This window comes from Leptidea sinapis, chromosome 31, assembly GCF_905404315.1.
Source record: "Leptidea sinapis chromosome 31, ilLepSina1.1, whole genome shotgun sequence".
Lineage (NCBI taxonomy): Eukaryota > Metazoa > Arthropoda > Insecta > Lepidoptera > Pieridae > Leptidea > Leptidea sinapis.
This window is the reverse complement of record NC_066295.1, coordinates 3,214,071-3,232,243: the sequence shown is the minus strand read 5'-3', so window position 1 is coordinate 3,232,243 and position 18,173 is coordinate 3,214,071. Positions and strand designations below refer to the sequence as shown.

At 33.8% G+C, this 18,173-nt stretch overlaps 1 protein-coding gene across 1 annotated transcript; it reads left to right on the top strand.

The window, feature by feature from the left end:
• The first annotated feature begins 562 nt into the window (after nucleotides 1-562).
• LOC126974018 (neo-calmodulin-like) lies at nucleotides 563-16,846 on the top strand. The gene is made up of 8 exons (XM_050821387.1): nucleotides 563-686; nucleotides 5,396-5,527; nucleotides 6,734-6,834; nucleotides 9,781-9,929; nucleotides 11,366-11,509; nucleotides 12,926-13,135; nucleotides 13,284-13,340; nucleotides 14,108-16,846. Exons 2-8 carry the CDS (start codon nucleotides 5,525-5,527, stop codon nucleotides 14,215-14,217), a joined length of 774 nt encoding a protein of 257 aa, XP_050677344.1. The 5' UTR covers nucleotides 563-686; nucleotides 5,396-5,524; the 3' UTR covers nucleotides 14,218-16,846.
• The last annotated feature ends 1,327 nt before the right edge of the window (nucleotides 16,847-18,173 follow it).

The following is an 18,173-nucleotide window of genomic DNA, read 5'->3' as shown; positions in this document are numbered from 1 at the left end:
TGATTTAAGTTTTCTTTAGTGTTAATTCCGCCAATATTTGTTTTTAAAACAATTCGACACGTGTTTCGCCTCTACACGAGGCATCCTCAGGACGTGTTGTCTCGCCAAAATCTGGCACGAGACCAGTCGTGTAGAGGCGAAACACGTGTCGAATTGTTTTAAAAACAAATATTGGCGGAATTAACACTAAAGAAAACTTAAATCATTTGTACAATATTTAGCGTTTACAATTTCTTAATGTTAGTCATTCACAGGTGTAAAGAATGACCTATTGTTTGGTACTAACATCATACGATTTGTCAATAGTATTTGGTTTATGAAAAAATATGTGAAAATTGATTCAGCTTCCCCTCGGTCTCCCCTACCTATAGCACGTAGATTGACCATACTATTCAAACTTTAAACCAAGTCAGTAGAAATACCTATATACTACGACAGTAATTAGTATTAATATGAGTTGTAGAGGCAAACATTCATTGCACATAGCCATGAAAAATATTCTTGCGTTTCTTTCTTACAAGCGCCTTTCACGCATGCGCCATATTTATCGTCAAAATCAACCAGCCTCCATCTCTTAGCGTCGAACCAGCATCCAGCCAGTTTGATATAAGCTTGTAAAGTGACGTACTGCCTCCAAATTGGTTATTTTTGGCTGAAAAATTTGTTTACGAAGTCCTGACAAAGAGGTAAATTGATAAATACTTAAATAAGTTATTGTTTAAACCCTGAGTTTTCGGATTGATTGCCTTTTCTTATTTTTGATAATATGAAGGTACCCATCAGAATATAGGTAAGTAGGCAATTGTGTCGCAAGTGTTGGAATTGTATTGAATGTATTTATTCAATAACTATCTAGTGAGCGGTGAATAGTGCACCTCTCTTCACCTAAACAAATGCATATTAAACAAAATTTCATATCAAATTTAAAAATATTTTTTGTTAATTACGATATTTGTACAATCATTATTTCGTTTTTCCCTGTCCTTGCAACGAAATATTGTCATAGCACTGGTAAACTATGCGTAAAAAATGTATCTTATACGGAAATAAAAATTAACATGAAATTAATAAATATATCGCGTCACGAATCGAAATAAAAACTATCCTATCTATCAAATTGGATTATACTGCACAGTGTGCAAAATTTTATAAAAAGCGGCTCATTAGTTTAGGAGTTCATCGCAGACAAACGTGACAAGATTTTTTTATCTTCTAATATATAAAATTCTCGTGTCATGGTGTTAAACTTTGAACTCCTCCGAATCGGCTCGACCGATTCTCATGAAATTTTGAGTGCATATTGGGTAGGTCTGAGAATCGGACATCTATTTTTTATCCCCCTAAATGTTAAGCCACCCTTAATTCCACACGATTTTTTTTTTAATTTGTTTGACATTTTTTATTAAATTTTTTATGAGTCAGCATTAAAAATACATACAACTTAAATTTTTCACCCATCCACGATCAACAGTTACTTTTGTATCGCGATTTTAATATCGGCAATACAGCGTTTGCTGGGTCAGCTAGTATTATATATAAAGATGATGATTTTAATCATATTTGTATGTATACATCGTACATGCGTTATTATACCCTTGTGTTCATTTTATAAATGTAAACTTACACAATTTAAATAATCTAGGTAAATAATTCATGTCTAAAGGTATTACTAATATTATTAAAATCGCATTACAACACTTTGAATCTTCGTATCTTTGTCTAATTACCTATGTGCATAATATGTTGGCTTTGTCCCGTTTATTTCGAATAGAATTGAACCGATTTGGATTTGGTTTTTAGTGATGTTTTGAACATGAGATCAGTGGCGTGCATTGATTTTCTAGCAAGGTAGGCACTGTAGATCTTACTAGTCGTAGAAGAGCTTTAGAATACGCAAAGATTACTTACTAAGAGTTCAATAGTTTGGTAATAAAATATTGGAACCTTACTTTTACACTAGTGCTATATTTATTTAGGTTCATAACGAGATAACTGCCTAAATGCCTATATGATATGCACGCCCCTGCATGGGATAACATTTATGGGCACAGTTCTATAGGGAGTTACTCACTTAGTCCGTTTGGTGGCGCAACCAATATGACCCTGGTGTCTGTGTGGTGTCTCGGTGAAATATACCATTAAGGGCCGATTTTTCAATCCTCAGTTAAACAACTAGATAAGAGAAATTCGACGAATAGCGCAATTTCGAATTTTTCAACAGGCAGATAGAAGTTATCGAATGAATTAAGACTATATCGGGTGATTATATTTATCGGCCCCTTTGGGAGCCGGTTAAGAGCTATCGGTGGGATAATTAGGACGTGTTTTTAAGTTTTTTAGGCTATATTTGTAGATAAGTCATTCTCTAGTTATAAGTGTATTATCTATGCTCATGTCAAAAGATCTAATGATCTAATAACTATCATCTTTTGACGACTACACACGTAATTTATGTAATTACTGTCTAATATAGTAGAAATTATAATATAATGGATATTTTTGAGAAAATTGACGACTTCGCGATTGAAGAAGAAATCTATTTCCTCAACTTTGTAAACCCTCCGGACAGAAAAACAGTGTTGTGAGAGAGAGAGACCAGATTTTATTAGTATTTTTTAATGATACCTCAATATCATAGAAGTAAGTACCACGAAACCAAATTTAAATTGAAATAAACTGAACAAATAAACGACTGAATTAGAGGTTTGTTGTTATTAATTGTTGTGATAAATGTCTAATGTCAAACAAGCATCCTTTCTCTGTCTTATGTGTTAAATAATATATATGTCCATCTCGCTTGTACGTATGAAGTGTGAAGTTGCTTCGACAATACCACAGACAATTATTCTTTGGATAAAAAGCGATTGAAAAATACAAAACTTTTACTCGTTAGATAAACAGTAAGTTAATTTTATTCTCTCGATAGTTATCTGGTGATATATCTGAGGATTGAAAAATCGGCCCTAAATGTCTGTTTATTCATTTACTTAAGTAATTTGTTACCAAATAAAAAGATACTATATCATTAATACTTCAAATAAATAAATAATAGAGTATTATTGATTTCTTGTTTAACTAGCTAATACCCGCGACTTCATCCGCATCACACATGACTGAGACCGTAGTGTTTCTTTAAACTTTAATAACTTTAAATTGAATCTAGATATCGTTATATTTCTTTTTATAATACAACTACTTTACAGTATCCTTGGGCGTAATAAGCTTGAAGCAAGCTCGTATGTATGGAATCTCTGTGAAGTAACCTTCCGTTATGCTGGAGAAAGTACAAAGAAGAAATATAGAGAAACATTTATTTCACAAAACACTCACAGGTTACACTTAATATAAAAAGATAAAAGTACAAAACAAACCAATAAAATAACGTAATTAAATAGTAATTTATTTAATATTAGAGAGTTCCTGCGCAGCGCTCGACATAATATAATAAATAATTCAATAAGGCATGAACTTATATATATTTATTATTATAAACAAAACAAATCTTATAAGGCATTAATAATAATATAGACATAAATCTCAATGAAAAAAAGTCGATAATAATATATTTCGATGTTTTAAAATAAAAAGTAGCATTAAAAGAAACATATATCAACAAGCATATATCTATAATACTAGACTATATAAGCGAAAACTGGGTTACTACCCGTACTTGTACCAACCCGACGGTGACCCAACTCATCAGTTGCCTCGGACACAACTCCTCTCACAACAACACAACTGAGTCCTCGCATAATAGTGTCTAGCAATAGCAATGTAGGTACATGATAATGTAATTGGTATTGTAACCATTTTAATCAAAATAAATAAATAATTAAAAAGGGGCCCAGTGTCTGAGAATAAAATAAAACTAAATAAACAAATAAAAATAAATTATAATGATAAAACTAAATAAAACTTACAAGTCTTTAATTGAATTAAATCTATCCAGTAGTTATTCCGTGATGCGCGCACAAATGTAAGCCTCTATCATTTTATGTATATAGATTAAATATTATTTAATACGATAATATTCATAATTCTGGCGAATTGAGATAACTTGTAAATATATACAATCACTCCTGTCTCCCAGATGGGTAGGAAGAGATTCCAAACCACCATATTGCGGTAGTTCTGCCACTGCGGGCTTCATCATACCTTTCATATATTATGTATGGACTGTTATTCCTAGTCTTTGACCTCTTTTTAATACATTCTAGACCTGATCGTCGAATATACGTCTAATTCGACCTCACCCATGTCAGCCATTAAAATTTAATTTATAATTTTGTGCAATCAATCTGCTTATTTTTAATACATCCACTCATAACCAAACCCCAAGATAATATCTTTACCAATAACCATCGCTACCTCTTATTGTCAATGTTCAACCAGTGGGAGGCTCCTTACCAGTGGGAGGCTCCTTTGCACAGGAAGCCGGCTAGATTATGGGTACCACAACGGCGCCTATTTCTGCCGTGAAGCATTAATGTGTAACCATTACTGTGTTTCGGACTGTAGGGCGCCGTAGCTAGTGAAATTACTGGGCAAATGAGGCTTAACATCTTATGTCTCAAGGTGACAAGCGCAATTGTAGTGCCGCTCAGAATTTTTGGGTTTTTTGAGAATCCTGAGCGGTACTGCATTGTAATGGGCATGGCGTATCAATTACCATCAGCTGAACGTCCTGCTCATCTCGTCCCTTATTATCATAAAAAAAATGTTCTTAATCTCTCCACAAAGCTGTCATTTCTACAGCATTCGTCCTTCTTCTGTCACACCCAGCATTTACGAACATAAATAAGCTTAGAACCAAATACTTCTAGCTATGAATAGACGTGCCTTGTTGGAAACTTCTGGCTGCTCAAAAACGCGTTTAATCGGATTTATACGCCATAAATGAAATTGCAGAAATCATGCTCAATAAAGGCTACGTCGATCAGTGTATTAACATATTATACACAGACATCTATATTTAATAATAAAAATGCGCTGAGAAATCTGCAAGAATTGGAGGCATAAGTACCCAATTTGGCCGGGAGAAGGTTAGAACGGTTCAATTCTATGGTGTGTCTCAAGTAGTCTTGTTAAATCGACTTATGACCCTATGTTTGTAAGAATATATTAAAGTCTGGACCACTTCCGGTTTAATTCACTTTTAATAAAGCTGCTTGTGAGGCAGTAGTATTAAAAAGGAAAATTTAATTATTGTTATTTAATTTACAGATAATTGTTTTTAGCTTTGATTTATGTAAATTATTATTATTGGTAATAATATGTACTACAAAATACATTAAAGTGATATTATTTTTAAAACTTTTGTTGATTTTCTCGCCGTTAATTTTCAAAGCTTGTGTTGGTGAGTTTTATGTAAACTTAATATTTTCATCCTCCCCAGTCAATAAAATACAAGTTGGGTGGGCGGAATAACGCCTGCCGTAAAGTGACGAGCAACAGTGCAAACATATTCTCCGCAGTGAACAACTTCTTCGCTGATTCGCCTTTGGTGAATCAGCTCAAAGGAATAATGGTATGTCTGTTTTCTATATAACTATATCTAAATATGTACTCAATTTTATCCAAGGCGTTGGAACTGAATAATATCAATAGCCGATATTTCGTACGTTTAGTCTTAGGTACTTTGAACAAATTTGTCATAATTCGCTTCTCAATTAAAATGAGAAAGCGCTCATAACAAGCTCATTGAAAATGGTGCGTTGGCGATGTATTTTGTTTTAACAATTGAAATGTAATTACTTAACAAAATTATTAAAAACGTCAAGTTTGAAACAAATTTTAATTTAAAGGGGCACTCCATCCAAGTTTGGTTATACTGTTATTTGAACAGTTCTTCCCTGAACACTTTATCATTGCGTGGCGTTGTATTCAAAGCGCGGTCAAAACACAACTGAACGAAAACTCTGCCTAATAGACGCGTAGGCAGAGTTTTGCTTCACACAATTTTTGAGCGTGATTGTGAGTCTAGTTGTTTATTGTACGACATTGTTTATTGGAACAGGTTCTAAATAAAAGTTCCTGTAAATTCAAATGTAGCCTTTTTTAATATTACAATTTTGATAACTATGCGTACATACAAGAATAGCTAATTTCAAGTTATACCATGGATATAGTCTTGCCATAAATACTGAAACAAAGAAAAAAAATTTCTATTGCAAATAACATTTATTACCTACTTTTACAGTGTGTTAGTTTAATACATAAATATAAAACAATTTAAAATATAAAAAGCTTATTCGAAGTGGTCTCCATTGGCTGCAATACAGTCCTTTATACGTTGAGGCTAGTTATCAATGGAAGCACGCACTCTGTGTTCTAGAATTCTTTTGCTTTCGGAGAAGATTTCTTCGAATTCTTTCCCGTAAGGGAAAGTGCACGGCCAGATCTTTTTCTGTCACAGACAGAGGAGGCCTCATTGAACTCATAAGCCCGGTATGCAAACATTTTACTACGCGTATGGAGAGTTTTAAAAATTGTATTTGGCTCCATACCTACTTTGTGTAATGCCATCATAGTGATTCGGTTCTCTTTATCGCCCCACTCCATTTTAATATCGCTATATTGTACTATGTATTGGCGCCAAAATGAAAAAACTCAATCATAAAAAGATGACAAATTCCAAATTCAAATGTATTACTTTGTTTATTTTTAATTGTAACGGTATTTATGACCAGACTTAAGTATAAGAGTATTGTTCATAAATTAATTTTATATTTAGACTCGTCAAGGCAGCAGTGCAGAACCCGCGCCACCAGATGAAAATCGCTTTGAGAGTCGTCGACCCCCGCCGGTCAACGTCGCCGTCAGTCCGGCAGGAAGGTGCGTGATTGTAGTTCTAAGTATTTCACGTTGAACAACGACTACTAACATCATATGTGGGTATATAAATTCATCAATATCAAGGTAAAGCTTTCCAGTGGAAGACAACATTGCACAGAATAGGTAGGCTCACTGGGTGCTCAGTGGTTAGGCATCACAGCGCTGCGTTTTTCTGCCGCCAAGCAGTGCAAACTGCAAACACTCTTTGTATTTTAGAGCCTCGTAGGTTTGAATTACATGGGTACTTGGGCTTATCATCTTTTGAGGAAGTAGAGGAGGACAAATGTTTAGGTTTGTGCCCAATGAGCAAGCTGGTATTCTAGTTGCTATTACTTATAACTTATGGGGAAACCCAAGTGCCTCAGCATACGCGATTAATTCACGACTAACTGCCAAAAACCGCTGTTTATCTATGTGTTAGGTACCTATACAGAAGTTGGTCGTTGATCAACCAATAACAAAGTTGTACTCGTAGCAAGGATAACACAAAAATGAAGAAAATATTTCATTCATTTCATCATTCTTCTCAGGCCGGAGGCATATATTTTAAATGGATTGTAGTTTTTGATGTTTATTACGTGATTTAAAATTCTATTTTTAATCAAAATACATAATTATATGATAATGACTAAATTAGCGTGGTCAGTAAATGTGTGTTACGTTATATCTAACCTTTACCCGTAAATTCCATGACAGTTCGGCCATTAAGTTAGGTGAGACTGTGAGAAGTAAGATTGAGACGGCAGAAATCTTTGCGCTAAAGTACCTACATGCTCTTTGCGCCTGGATAAGAATCAAAAAGCATTTGTAATAATTTTATACAAATAATATAATGGATATTTGAAAAAATAATATTTTTATGTATCCTACAATAGGTATATTTACATAGTTACTTGGTGTTCTCGGATTCAACTCACTAGAGCTTATTTTTTTTTATTGAAATAAGGGACGAAACGAGCAGGACGTTCAGGTGATGGTAACCGATACTTCCTGCCCGTTACAATGAAGTGCCACTCAGGATTCAAGAAAAACCCAAATGCGGTCGTCACCTTGAGACAAGATATTAAGTCTCATTTGCCCAGTAATTTCAGTAGCTAGGGCGCCCTTCAGACCGAAACACAATAATGTTTACACATTAATGCTTCACGGCATAAATATTCGCCGTTGTGGTACCCATAATCTAGCCGGTATCCTGTGCAAAGGAGCCTCCCACTGGTATTGTTATTGGTAGCTTTTGTGGATTAGTCGCATTGATTGACCTGATTTTGGAATTGTTAGTGTACCCAGATATCTATTCAGACCTCATAATCAAGTCCTGCTTGCCATGAAGCGTGTCCGTATTGTGTCACAAATACGTGCTTATGGCATCAGGACCAGAATGTGATCTGTTTTCCTGTCGTTGCGAATGCTTGGGGTCTTGTGAGGTGATACCAATTTGAATATTTTTATTCAAAATAGGATTGAAAATCGAAATCGAAACGTCAAAAACTAGTCTAAAAACTAAAACCATTCAAAATAGTACGCCTCAAACCTGAGAAGAATGGGGGCAAGAAACTCGGTGGGCTTTTTTAAATTTCGTTACAATAGATGTAATATCGTACAATAGAATTTATTATTAAATAGCCTGAGGTCGTTCGCTCCATTCCCAGTGTGTGGTATCATTAAGAAAATCATTCTATATTACATTTTACCACACAAACGTTTTTTAACAATTCTTGTGATTTTCGTTACACTTTTGTTTTGTACCTTTTCGTGAATAATGTAAAAGATTCACATTGTCAATTGTAATTCAGTTAAAAGGTAAAGTTTTCTTACTTTTATGTCGTTGTAATAATGTATATGAATAAATAGAATAAGTCACTTCAAATCAGGATAACATAGTTTCGATGAATTTAGTTATGGTTGTAAATAGAAACTCAGGCTGTTCAAAAATTCGTCGGTGCACTGTACTATATATTACGAAACAGATGGAGCACCAAATAAATCACAGGAGCGTTGCCGGCCTTTTAAATATTATCTATACATAACTAGCTGATTCCCGCGACTTCGTCCGCGTACACACATAACTTAGCACGTAGTACCTACTTTTAAAATCTTTTTGTTTCTTAAAACTTTAATAACTTTATATTAAATGAAGATATTGCAATATTTTTTTCTAGATAAGGGCCAAGTGTCTAAGGAATAAAACTTAGAATAATTAATTATTAAAATATATCCAATAGTTTTTCCATGATGCGCACACAAATGAATACCTTGTATCATTTTATTTATATTGATAAAATATATTACTTGGTTGTCTTGTTTGTGTGGAGAAGAGTCATAGGAAAGTAACAGGTATGAAGATTATTATCATCCATTTAATATCTCAATTCGATTCGATCATTCAAAAATCTTCAGAAAGGCTCGTGGGGCGGGTGTTTCTGATTTCTGGTCCATGTACGTGAAAGGTTGATACTTTGTGTGACTTGTCAATCCTCAGTGTTATAGCGAACTTTGCTTTCATTGCTATTAAAAAGCGTCATGTTAAGTATTTTTTCATCTAATCAAATGTTGAAATAGCGTAGTTGGATGGACTTATTGAAGTTGGTCACGCGTTATCGGGTTGGCAGGTGGTCTAATCGCTAGTATATCCTAATTATATGGTTTCACTTGAAGAATTTTAAAATTTCCTAGTTGTCACTAGAAATCTCTTAAATTAGCTTCGATCGCAATGTATACAAAGATAATATATTCCATTGGAAACTCTGTTTTCTTTGACAACAAACGGCAATAGATTTATTAAAATTCCAAACTTAAAGCTTCCAAAGCTTTTAGCTAATCTTCTGGTTTATAATTCGATGACAGTAAATTAACAATTACAGTAGGTAGTTTTTAATTAAACTAATAATTATTTATTGAGATTAATTTATTTTGGATTGATCATATAATAATGTTCCGTTTCTGTAGCACCGTTTCCGAGCGATCGACAACGTCGACTATCAAAAATCAAGTCATCAATCATGTGAGCTTCCTGAAGCCTGCAGGGAGCTCCGCTCTAGACAGAAAGGCTTCTATCATTGATGAAACTACGGGTATCACACGTACACAGATGAAAGGTAAGTATTAGGAAAACAGATCATAATTAAATTCACACTTATAGCCAGTAGCGATTGTTTTCGACATTACCTGACCAATGAGCATTCAGCGCGCTCGCTAACCTCAGTTGGTTCACTGAATTGTTTGCTTTAAGAATGTAGTGGTGCTCACAGATGCTAATGAAGTACGACTACGGACATTCTAATGCTGTTTATTACATTGTCACAGGAGATGAAACGTGGATTTATTGTTTTGAACCCGAAAAAACAACAACAATCTGTTGAATGGCTGTTTGAAAATGAGAACAGGCCAACAAAAGTGAGGCAGGTGAATAACGTTGGTAAAAAAAATATCGCATTTTTTTTCCTCAGCTACGGTATCTGCACAATTCCACTTGAGGATCAAAAGAGTGTGAATGCCGAGTGGCATTCTATCATTTGTTTACCCAGGGTGTTAAAAAAAGTTTGCGAAAGACGACTAAAAAGCCGCGTTCTCCTACATCATGACAACGCTTCTTCACACAAGGCCAACAAAACTAAGTCATTTTTAGCTTTCGAAAAAGTTCAACTCGTCACCCATCCTGCATATAGCCCCGACCTTGCACCCTGTGATTTCTGTATTTTCCCAAAAATCAAAGATTTGGTGAGAGGTTTCACTTTTACCAATTCCGAAGAGGCAGTGATAGCGTTCAAATTTCAATCAGCATTTTACATATATATATATATTACATATATAAAAATAATCAGCACGTGAAAACATGTCTTCAGATCTGTGGTCCTCCTGTTTTAAAAATGGTTCGATTGCATAAAAAATGTTTAAAATGTATAGGAGAGTATTTTGAAAAGCAATAAACTTAATATTTTGTTTATAACATGTTGTTTTTTTAAGTTACGCAAAACTTTTAGTGTGACCTACGTATAATAATATTACGCACGATTGCATAATAACCTAACATTTGGCACAACAATTATGTACCTCAAAGATGATGGACGATTTCGTAAATAATGTTGTTAGATAAATTTATTACAAGAGGATTGGTGTTGATTATTAAATTAAACGCGGTTAAAAAGGAAATAATTATTGTATATTACCGATTTTGAAAGTTGTATGTTGATGCTGAAAATTTGATATAAATAATTATTGTAAGAGCCGTTTACAGAATACATCAAAATAAATGAAATTACGTTATATAAATAAATATATTTCCTCTTGTTTCCATTTGTTTGTTGGATAACAGCACCCATAAAACAACTACTGGCTAAACAATCATGGCATGATCTCGACTTGAGACATCGTCGAAATGTTTATAAGCTCAACAAGCCTCGAATCATGGTTAACATCTCGATGTTAGTACTAATAATGTTCCTATACGCAGTTTCAATATATCGGTGGTTAAAAAAAGTACCTAAGTGCCTATCAAAATAATCATAATTACTAATCTCTATAATTTAAACAGAATTCCGTGAGGCATTTCGCTTATTCGACAAAGACGGCGACGGTACAATAACTAAGGAAGAACTGGGCCGTGTGATGAGAAGCCTGGGTCAGTTCGCAAGGGTAGAGGAGCTGCACGATATGTTGCAAGAAGTGGACAGTGATGGTGAGTAACATAACAAAATATGTCTTAATTATTAAGTGTTACAAAATGACAGCTACTTTTTAACTGACTTCAAAACGGAGGAGGTTCTCAATTCGATAGATATTTTTTTCATGTATGTACACCGATTTCCGTAATACTTCTTTAGTTCGATGCGGAATAGATGCCATTTGGTCCCATAAAAATTTTACATAGTTTGGCCCAGTAGTTTTCATTTTATAATTTTTTTTGTCTACGTTGATGATATAATTGTTTTTTGTGTACTGCTTTTTTAGGAGTTTGCATTCTAGTTGATTATATAAAGGAAAAAGTAAAAAGTAAAAAATTAAAAATAAACTTCGTTTAGAAAAACCGTTTTTTTAAACGTAGTTTTTTTTATTTCTTTTCACAAATACGATGTAATTGCTAATCTTTATTCGCAAGCGCATACGTACAATATAAAACGCCTCTTTATTTATGGTAGAAGCGATCAAACGGGTGGACGGGATCGGTGTTACCCAAAGTTAAGTGATCACCCCAGGTAACAAAATTTTGCAACTCCAGAGAAATTACAGGAGCGTTGCAGACATTTAAAAAAAGGTGTTCGCTCTGTTTTTGAAGATCCCAAGTCGTATCGTCCATGAAACACCGCAAAAGGAAGCTCATTAGGTACATAGTTTGTTTGTACGAGGAGGAAAATTCCTTGAAAACCGCACTGTACAGGAACGCCACATATCAAGATGGTGGAGATGATATGCTAATTTATGGTGTTTCTACCTTTAACCTAAATTTCCAAAGTTTCTTTCACAATCCAACTTAACCACATCTAAGTCATGCCAAAATATTTAATCTATGGACTTGCTTTGCCATAGCGACTCTAACTTCCACATAATGTAAGTTAGTTACTAGAGAAGGGAGCATCCACAGTGCATCTCGGGACTGAGCATCTGTCTTCATTTCACTCCCGGTCTTTCTGTTTGACTGATGACTTATGGAGGCATTTTTTTTCATGAAAATAAGGGACAAGACGAGCAGGACGTTCAGCTGATGGTAATTGATACGCCCTGCCCATTACAATGCAGTGCCGCTCAGGATTCTTGAAAAACTCCAAAAAATCTGAATGGCACTACAACTGCTTGAGACATAAGATGTTAAGACTCATTTGCCCAGTAATTTCACTAGCTACGGTGCCCTTCAGACCGAAATACAGTTATGCTTACACATTACTGCTTCACGGCAGAAATAGACACCGTTGTGGTACCCGTAATCTAACGGGCATCTTATGCAAAGGAGCCTCCCACTGGTTGGCATGCATACGGCCGCGTTTGCGTTTCTCTTAAGGCTAATTTTGGGCTTGCTTCGGTATGTGAATCCCTTCGAAGCCACACAGGCCTACCCAGTTCTATTTGCAGATTAAGACTAACTTTGGGATATTTTCAGGCGACGGCAACGTAAGTTTCGAAGAATTCGTCAATATACTCTCAAAATCTATGTCAGGATCTGGAGGCAACACAAGCTCAGCTGAGCAAGAAGAAAGAGAACTGCGAGATGCGTTTAGAGTATTCGACAAACATAACAGAGGTTATATTTGCGCGTCGGATCTGAGAGCTGTACTGCAGTGCCTCGGTGAAGATCTATCTGAGGAAGAAAGTTAGTAATCAACTGTTCATTATTTACGTTTATAAGATAAAAGAAATACGCGAAAATAATTCAATCAATTTAATGTGTATTAATTTATATAATATGAAATCTCCACAGGCTAGAATTTGCTTCACTTAAATAGTTTTTATTATTGCAGTTGAAGACATGATCAAAGAGGTGGACTCCGATGGGGATGGACGTATAGATTTCCTGGGTATGTATTTAACTTGATAATTTATACATCTAGATAGAGTTTCTTGCTGTTAGACTACAGATAAAACAGGCCAGGAATACTAGTTTAGTGTGCGTGCGTCTTATACTCGCGATTTGTATGAAACTTTGTGTTCGGATACAACATTGCGTGCATTGCTCAAAATATATGTTAACTCTATCCCTTTTTTTCGAAATATGAGTAATTTCCTGTCTCTATCTTCTTTCTCTGTATTTTAATTTTTCATGTCTATAATTTAGTCATAGTAAATTTTATCAAGTACAACTTTTACAAGACTATATGCGAATAATACTTGTATTACGCCAGACGCTTACAAGCTCTTTCTTTGCGTGACGATTTCTATTCTTCAGCCTTCCCGTCGCAAGCTCCGTTAGAGAAATACTTTTCAAAATATAAGTTTTAAGCTAAATTTGTCTAAGGGGCCATTTCTTAAGAAAAAAGGCCGAAAGAAACTAATAGGTCTCCTTTGGTATAAAAAGCCTTTATTTGGAGATACAATACAAAAGCGTCTATCAATTAATAATATATCGCGTGGTAATTTATTTCCAGACAGCTGAATCTATTTGAATTTTTGAAAAAAAAAAACAAATCATTTTGAGAAGTTTTCAATATTATGTTAATGAAAAAATCCCGCTATTTACGTTGGTTAAGTAGGTACCTACTTATGTTTGATTTCCATTGATGACATAAAGTAGTTCGAAAAATCGCTTATAAACATTGCTTACAATATTGTTTTTAATATTCCTTAGAATTCGTCCGAGCTTTGGGAGAACCTGAAGACGCTTGCGATGAAGATGACGATGAAGACCAGTTCGATGGCACAGATATACCTTCACCTAGATCTATTCTCGCTGTGTAGCCGTTTTAATTTACTACATTTGCAAAATTATGTGCATTTAATAATCATCTGTTCAATATAAAATATCATAAATTTTTGATAAAATCTTTGCTATCTATTGAATCTTAGTAGAATAATTTGGATCATTATCGTAAATTTATTGGTCAATGCAATGCAAATGCATTTGCAAACGGACTAATATTTGAAGTTTTCAGTTGCCGAAATGACAGTAATGGACAACTACAAGACGAATAATAATTGACTTAAGAAAGCGAGAGGTCATTACCCAATACAACAAAAATGCATATAAATTGTTATTTATCTAATTTCAACTTTAAATACTAGTTTGCTGAATATAATATATTTAAGGCGCGTGGTATCGCGAAATGCATAACTTTGAGGGCCTAATGCAATGAGTTTACTGGGAGAATAAAAAAAATTGTAGTGACTGACTGATGTGACGTGATCTATAATCATAGTGTAAACATTTATACGCGTGACGTAACACATAAATTTTTTCGTTTGGCACTGTTTCATTGTTTTACAACTGCTGCTAGTGTTCCGACTTCAGTATTTTTTCAAGAGTAAGCATATAGTTCAGAGTAAATGTATCTAGAATACATCTGAAAAATCCACACAGTTAAAGACGTCATTTTACTATTCTATTTAATGAATACAGAAAACTTGATCTAAGTATCTTATTTTTTATGAATTATGATCGGCTTGCGACCTATTGGCAACCACTAATTTTATATAATCATACAAAGTTTGGCTTAATCTTTATTTCTTATTTTAATTTTATACTTACTAAAACTAAATATATACCACGTCATATATACCGCGGCATAAATACCACGTCAGACAATGGATTCTGCCACAACATACACATGCCGCTTTAAAATAGGCCTACGTGGTATCGCAAGCTCAATATGTCAAGAGCATGTCGAACCAATAATAATATAATGCCATAATATAATGCCAAATACCAAATATCACTAAACGCGGCTAAAGAAGTTTTTGCTTCAAAAACATCATTATCGTTATATTTAAGAATAAATAATAGTTTAAAAAAAAACTAAAAAACACGCTTATATAAAATTCAACTAAAAAATAGAAAATAAATTTAAATTGAAAGTAGTGTAAAAAAAAACATAAATTTTATTGTAAAAAAAAGCGTGGGGTGCTTTTTAAGATATTATTAAAATAATAATTCTTCTACACCCCACGCTTTTTTACAATAAAATATATATCTTTTACACTATTTTCAATTTAAATTTATTATTATATTTTTAATTTTTTAGTTAAATTTTCTATAAAAGCGTATTTTTAAAACTATTAAGTACTTTAACATCAAATCCTACCTTATCGACTATAGATAAAAATTATATAAATTGACAAAAATCTTAGTTTGCAAATTGAATAATGGAATAATCTTATCAAATTAGTGTATTGTCATCGGTCCTCGCTAAATCTACAAAGTTTGAATGAAATCTGGCCGAGGTTTGAGTGAAGCTAATATAAAGCGTATAAAAAATGGTAATATATGTCTATAATTATACGACGTCTTATAGGTTTACTTTATAAGTTTATATACTTAGATACTTATGATTGTAAACTTTATTTCGCAACTAGCAGATATAATCATCAGTAGGTTCGCGTTTTACGATAATTCATTTAGAGCCTACGTAGATGTCAAATTGTTGTTATTATAAACAACTATTTCCTACCTATAGTTATAATGAAATAATTATTATCTTTTTAAAATATAATATATATAATTAGAAGCAATGTTAAGACTTAAGAAAATTGAACAACGAATATGTGTAAGATGGACTCGTATTGTATTGATATGAGTGTGGAATTTGTGGTATGAGGTACGCAGCTATTGTAAAGAGCTAGGCCGCCGGCGACCGTGTCTTATGTACCTATCTAAGACCCGTAAAAGATAATTGGAGGGCCGTAAGTACTAGCAGAGTTTTAATGAATATATTAGTTACCGGCACCTAACATTTTAATATTTACATAAACAAGTGGGAACAACTCCTTTGCACAGGATGCCGGCTAGATTATGGGTACCACAACGGCGCCTCTTTCTGCCGTAAAGCAGTAATGTAAGCGTTACTGTGTTTCAGTCTGAAGGGCGCCGTAGCTAGTGAAATTACTGGAAAAATGAGACTTAACATCTTATCTCTCAAGGTCTCGTCCCTTATATTCATAAAAAAAAAAGTTTGCACAACAACCAGCGAGTACCAAGCCTAAAATCCGGGCCAGGCGTATCATCAGGGTAACACATAACGACAACAATCTCGAAACAAGCTTACAAATACTCGATCGACTTTCGATTTCAAAAGAGAACGGTTTTTTGAAATGGAGTGACGGTATTTCTAAAATCTACTTATTCCATTTCCGCTAATTAGAGTGTTTTAACTTTTATGTTATAAGTATATTTTTAATAAAGAAATACTTAGATACTAGATACTTAAGTACCTACGTCTTCATAATAATTAGAATTGAAGTAATTATAATATTACGCTTTACTCTATTTTCCACTTTTAGAAACTAACTACTATATACTTTGCTTTAATAAACTTAGTATTACTTTTTAGTACGCATATATTTCAAATAATTGAATTTATATTAATAATATTAGACCCATATTTTATTCAACTTAATAAATTTTTCTTCATAATACTTATTTGTTTCATTTTTAATGTTTAACCTAAAAATAATATGAAATTGGTGTTTTGTATTTCATAGATTTTCAGATTTCTTTGGAGAATCAAAATCTTACTTTAAGTAACCAACCAGGCATAAAAATTTAAAGCAATAAAAAAAACTACGTTTAAAAAAACCGACTTCAAATACTGAAAAGTGTCAGATAGCTAAAAATTTAATTTAACACACCTCTTATGCGAAGCTTTTTTAAACATATTTTTTTTAACTATTTAGTGTCAGTTAATAATAATAATATATAATCAACCGGTATGAAAACTACTGGGCCAACCTATGTAAAATTTATGGGACCAAATGGCATCTATTCCGCACCAAACTAAAGAAGAATTACGTAAATCGGATCATACGATCCGATACGAGCTCAGTGTAATCGATGTGCATGGGTACATAAATATACCGATCGAATTGAGAACCTCCTCCTTTTTGAAGTCGGTTAAAAATTGAAAGGTAAGGTAATTAAAATTTTACTGCGTCCCTATCTTGTCTCCTCCCCGACTATATGTTTTAGCTTGTAGGTACTGGCCTATACAGCCCAGATCGCAATAACATAATATCTTTGCAGCAATTTCAAGAACAAAATATCAGTATCCTTAATGGATTTAAACAAAAATTTCTGGTGCATAAGAACTCAGAAGTAATGAAATTCCACGTAACTTTGTTTTTAGCATATTTGCCAGTGGGAGGCTCCTTTGCACAGGATACCGGCTATATAATGGGTACCACAACGGCGCCTATTTCTGCCGTGAAGCAGTAATGTGTAAGCATTACTGTGTTTCGGTCTGAAGGGCGCCGCAGCTAGTGAAATTAGTGGGCAAATGAGACGTAGCATTTTATGTCGCAAGGTGACGAGCGCAGGTGTAGTGCCATTCAGAATTTTTGGGGTTTTTCAAGAATCCTGAGCGGAATTGCATTATAATGGGCAGGGCGTATCAATTACCATCAGCTGAACGTCCTGCTCGTCTTGTCCCTTATTTTCATTAAAAAAAACTTATATTCGAGTAGTGTGTAATAGTCGACTCAAAATAAAATATTCATTACCTACATGCATTTTACAGCAAACTATTTTTTTATATCATTATTTTAAATTAAACATATTTTTTTGTCTCTGATAACGCGGCCGTAATAATTTAACTGTTAAATTAAAGATATTTTTAAACATACTTATATGTCGGATGACTAATGGTACATTACTCAGCTAATGTTCCAACGAAACAATTAAGTAATGAGTAATCTAGGACAGTACT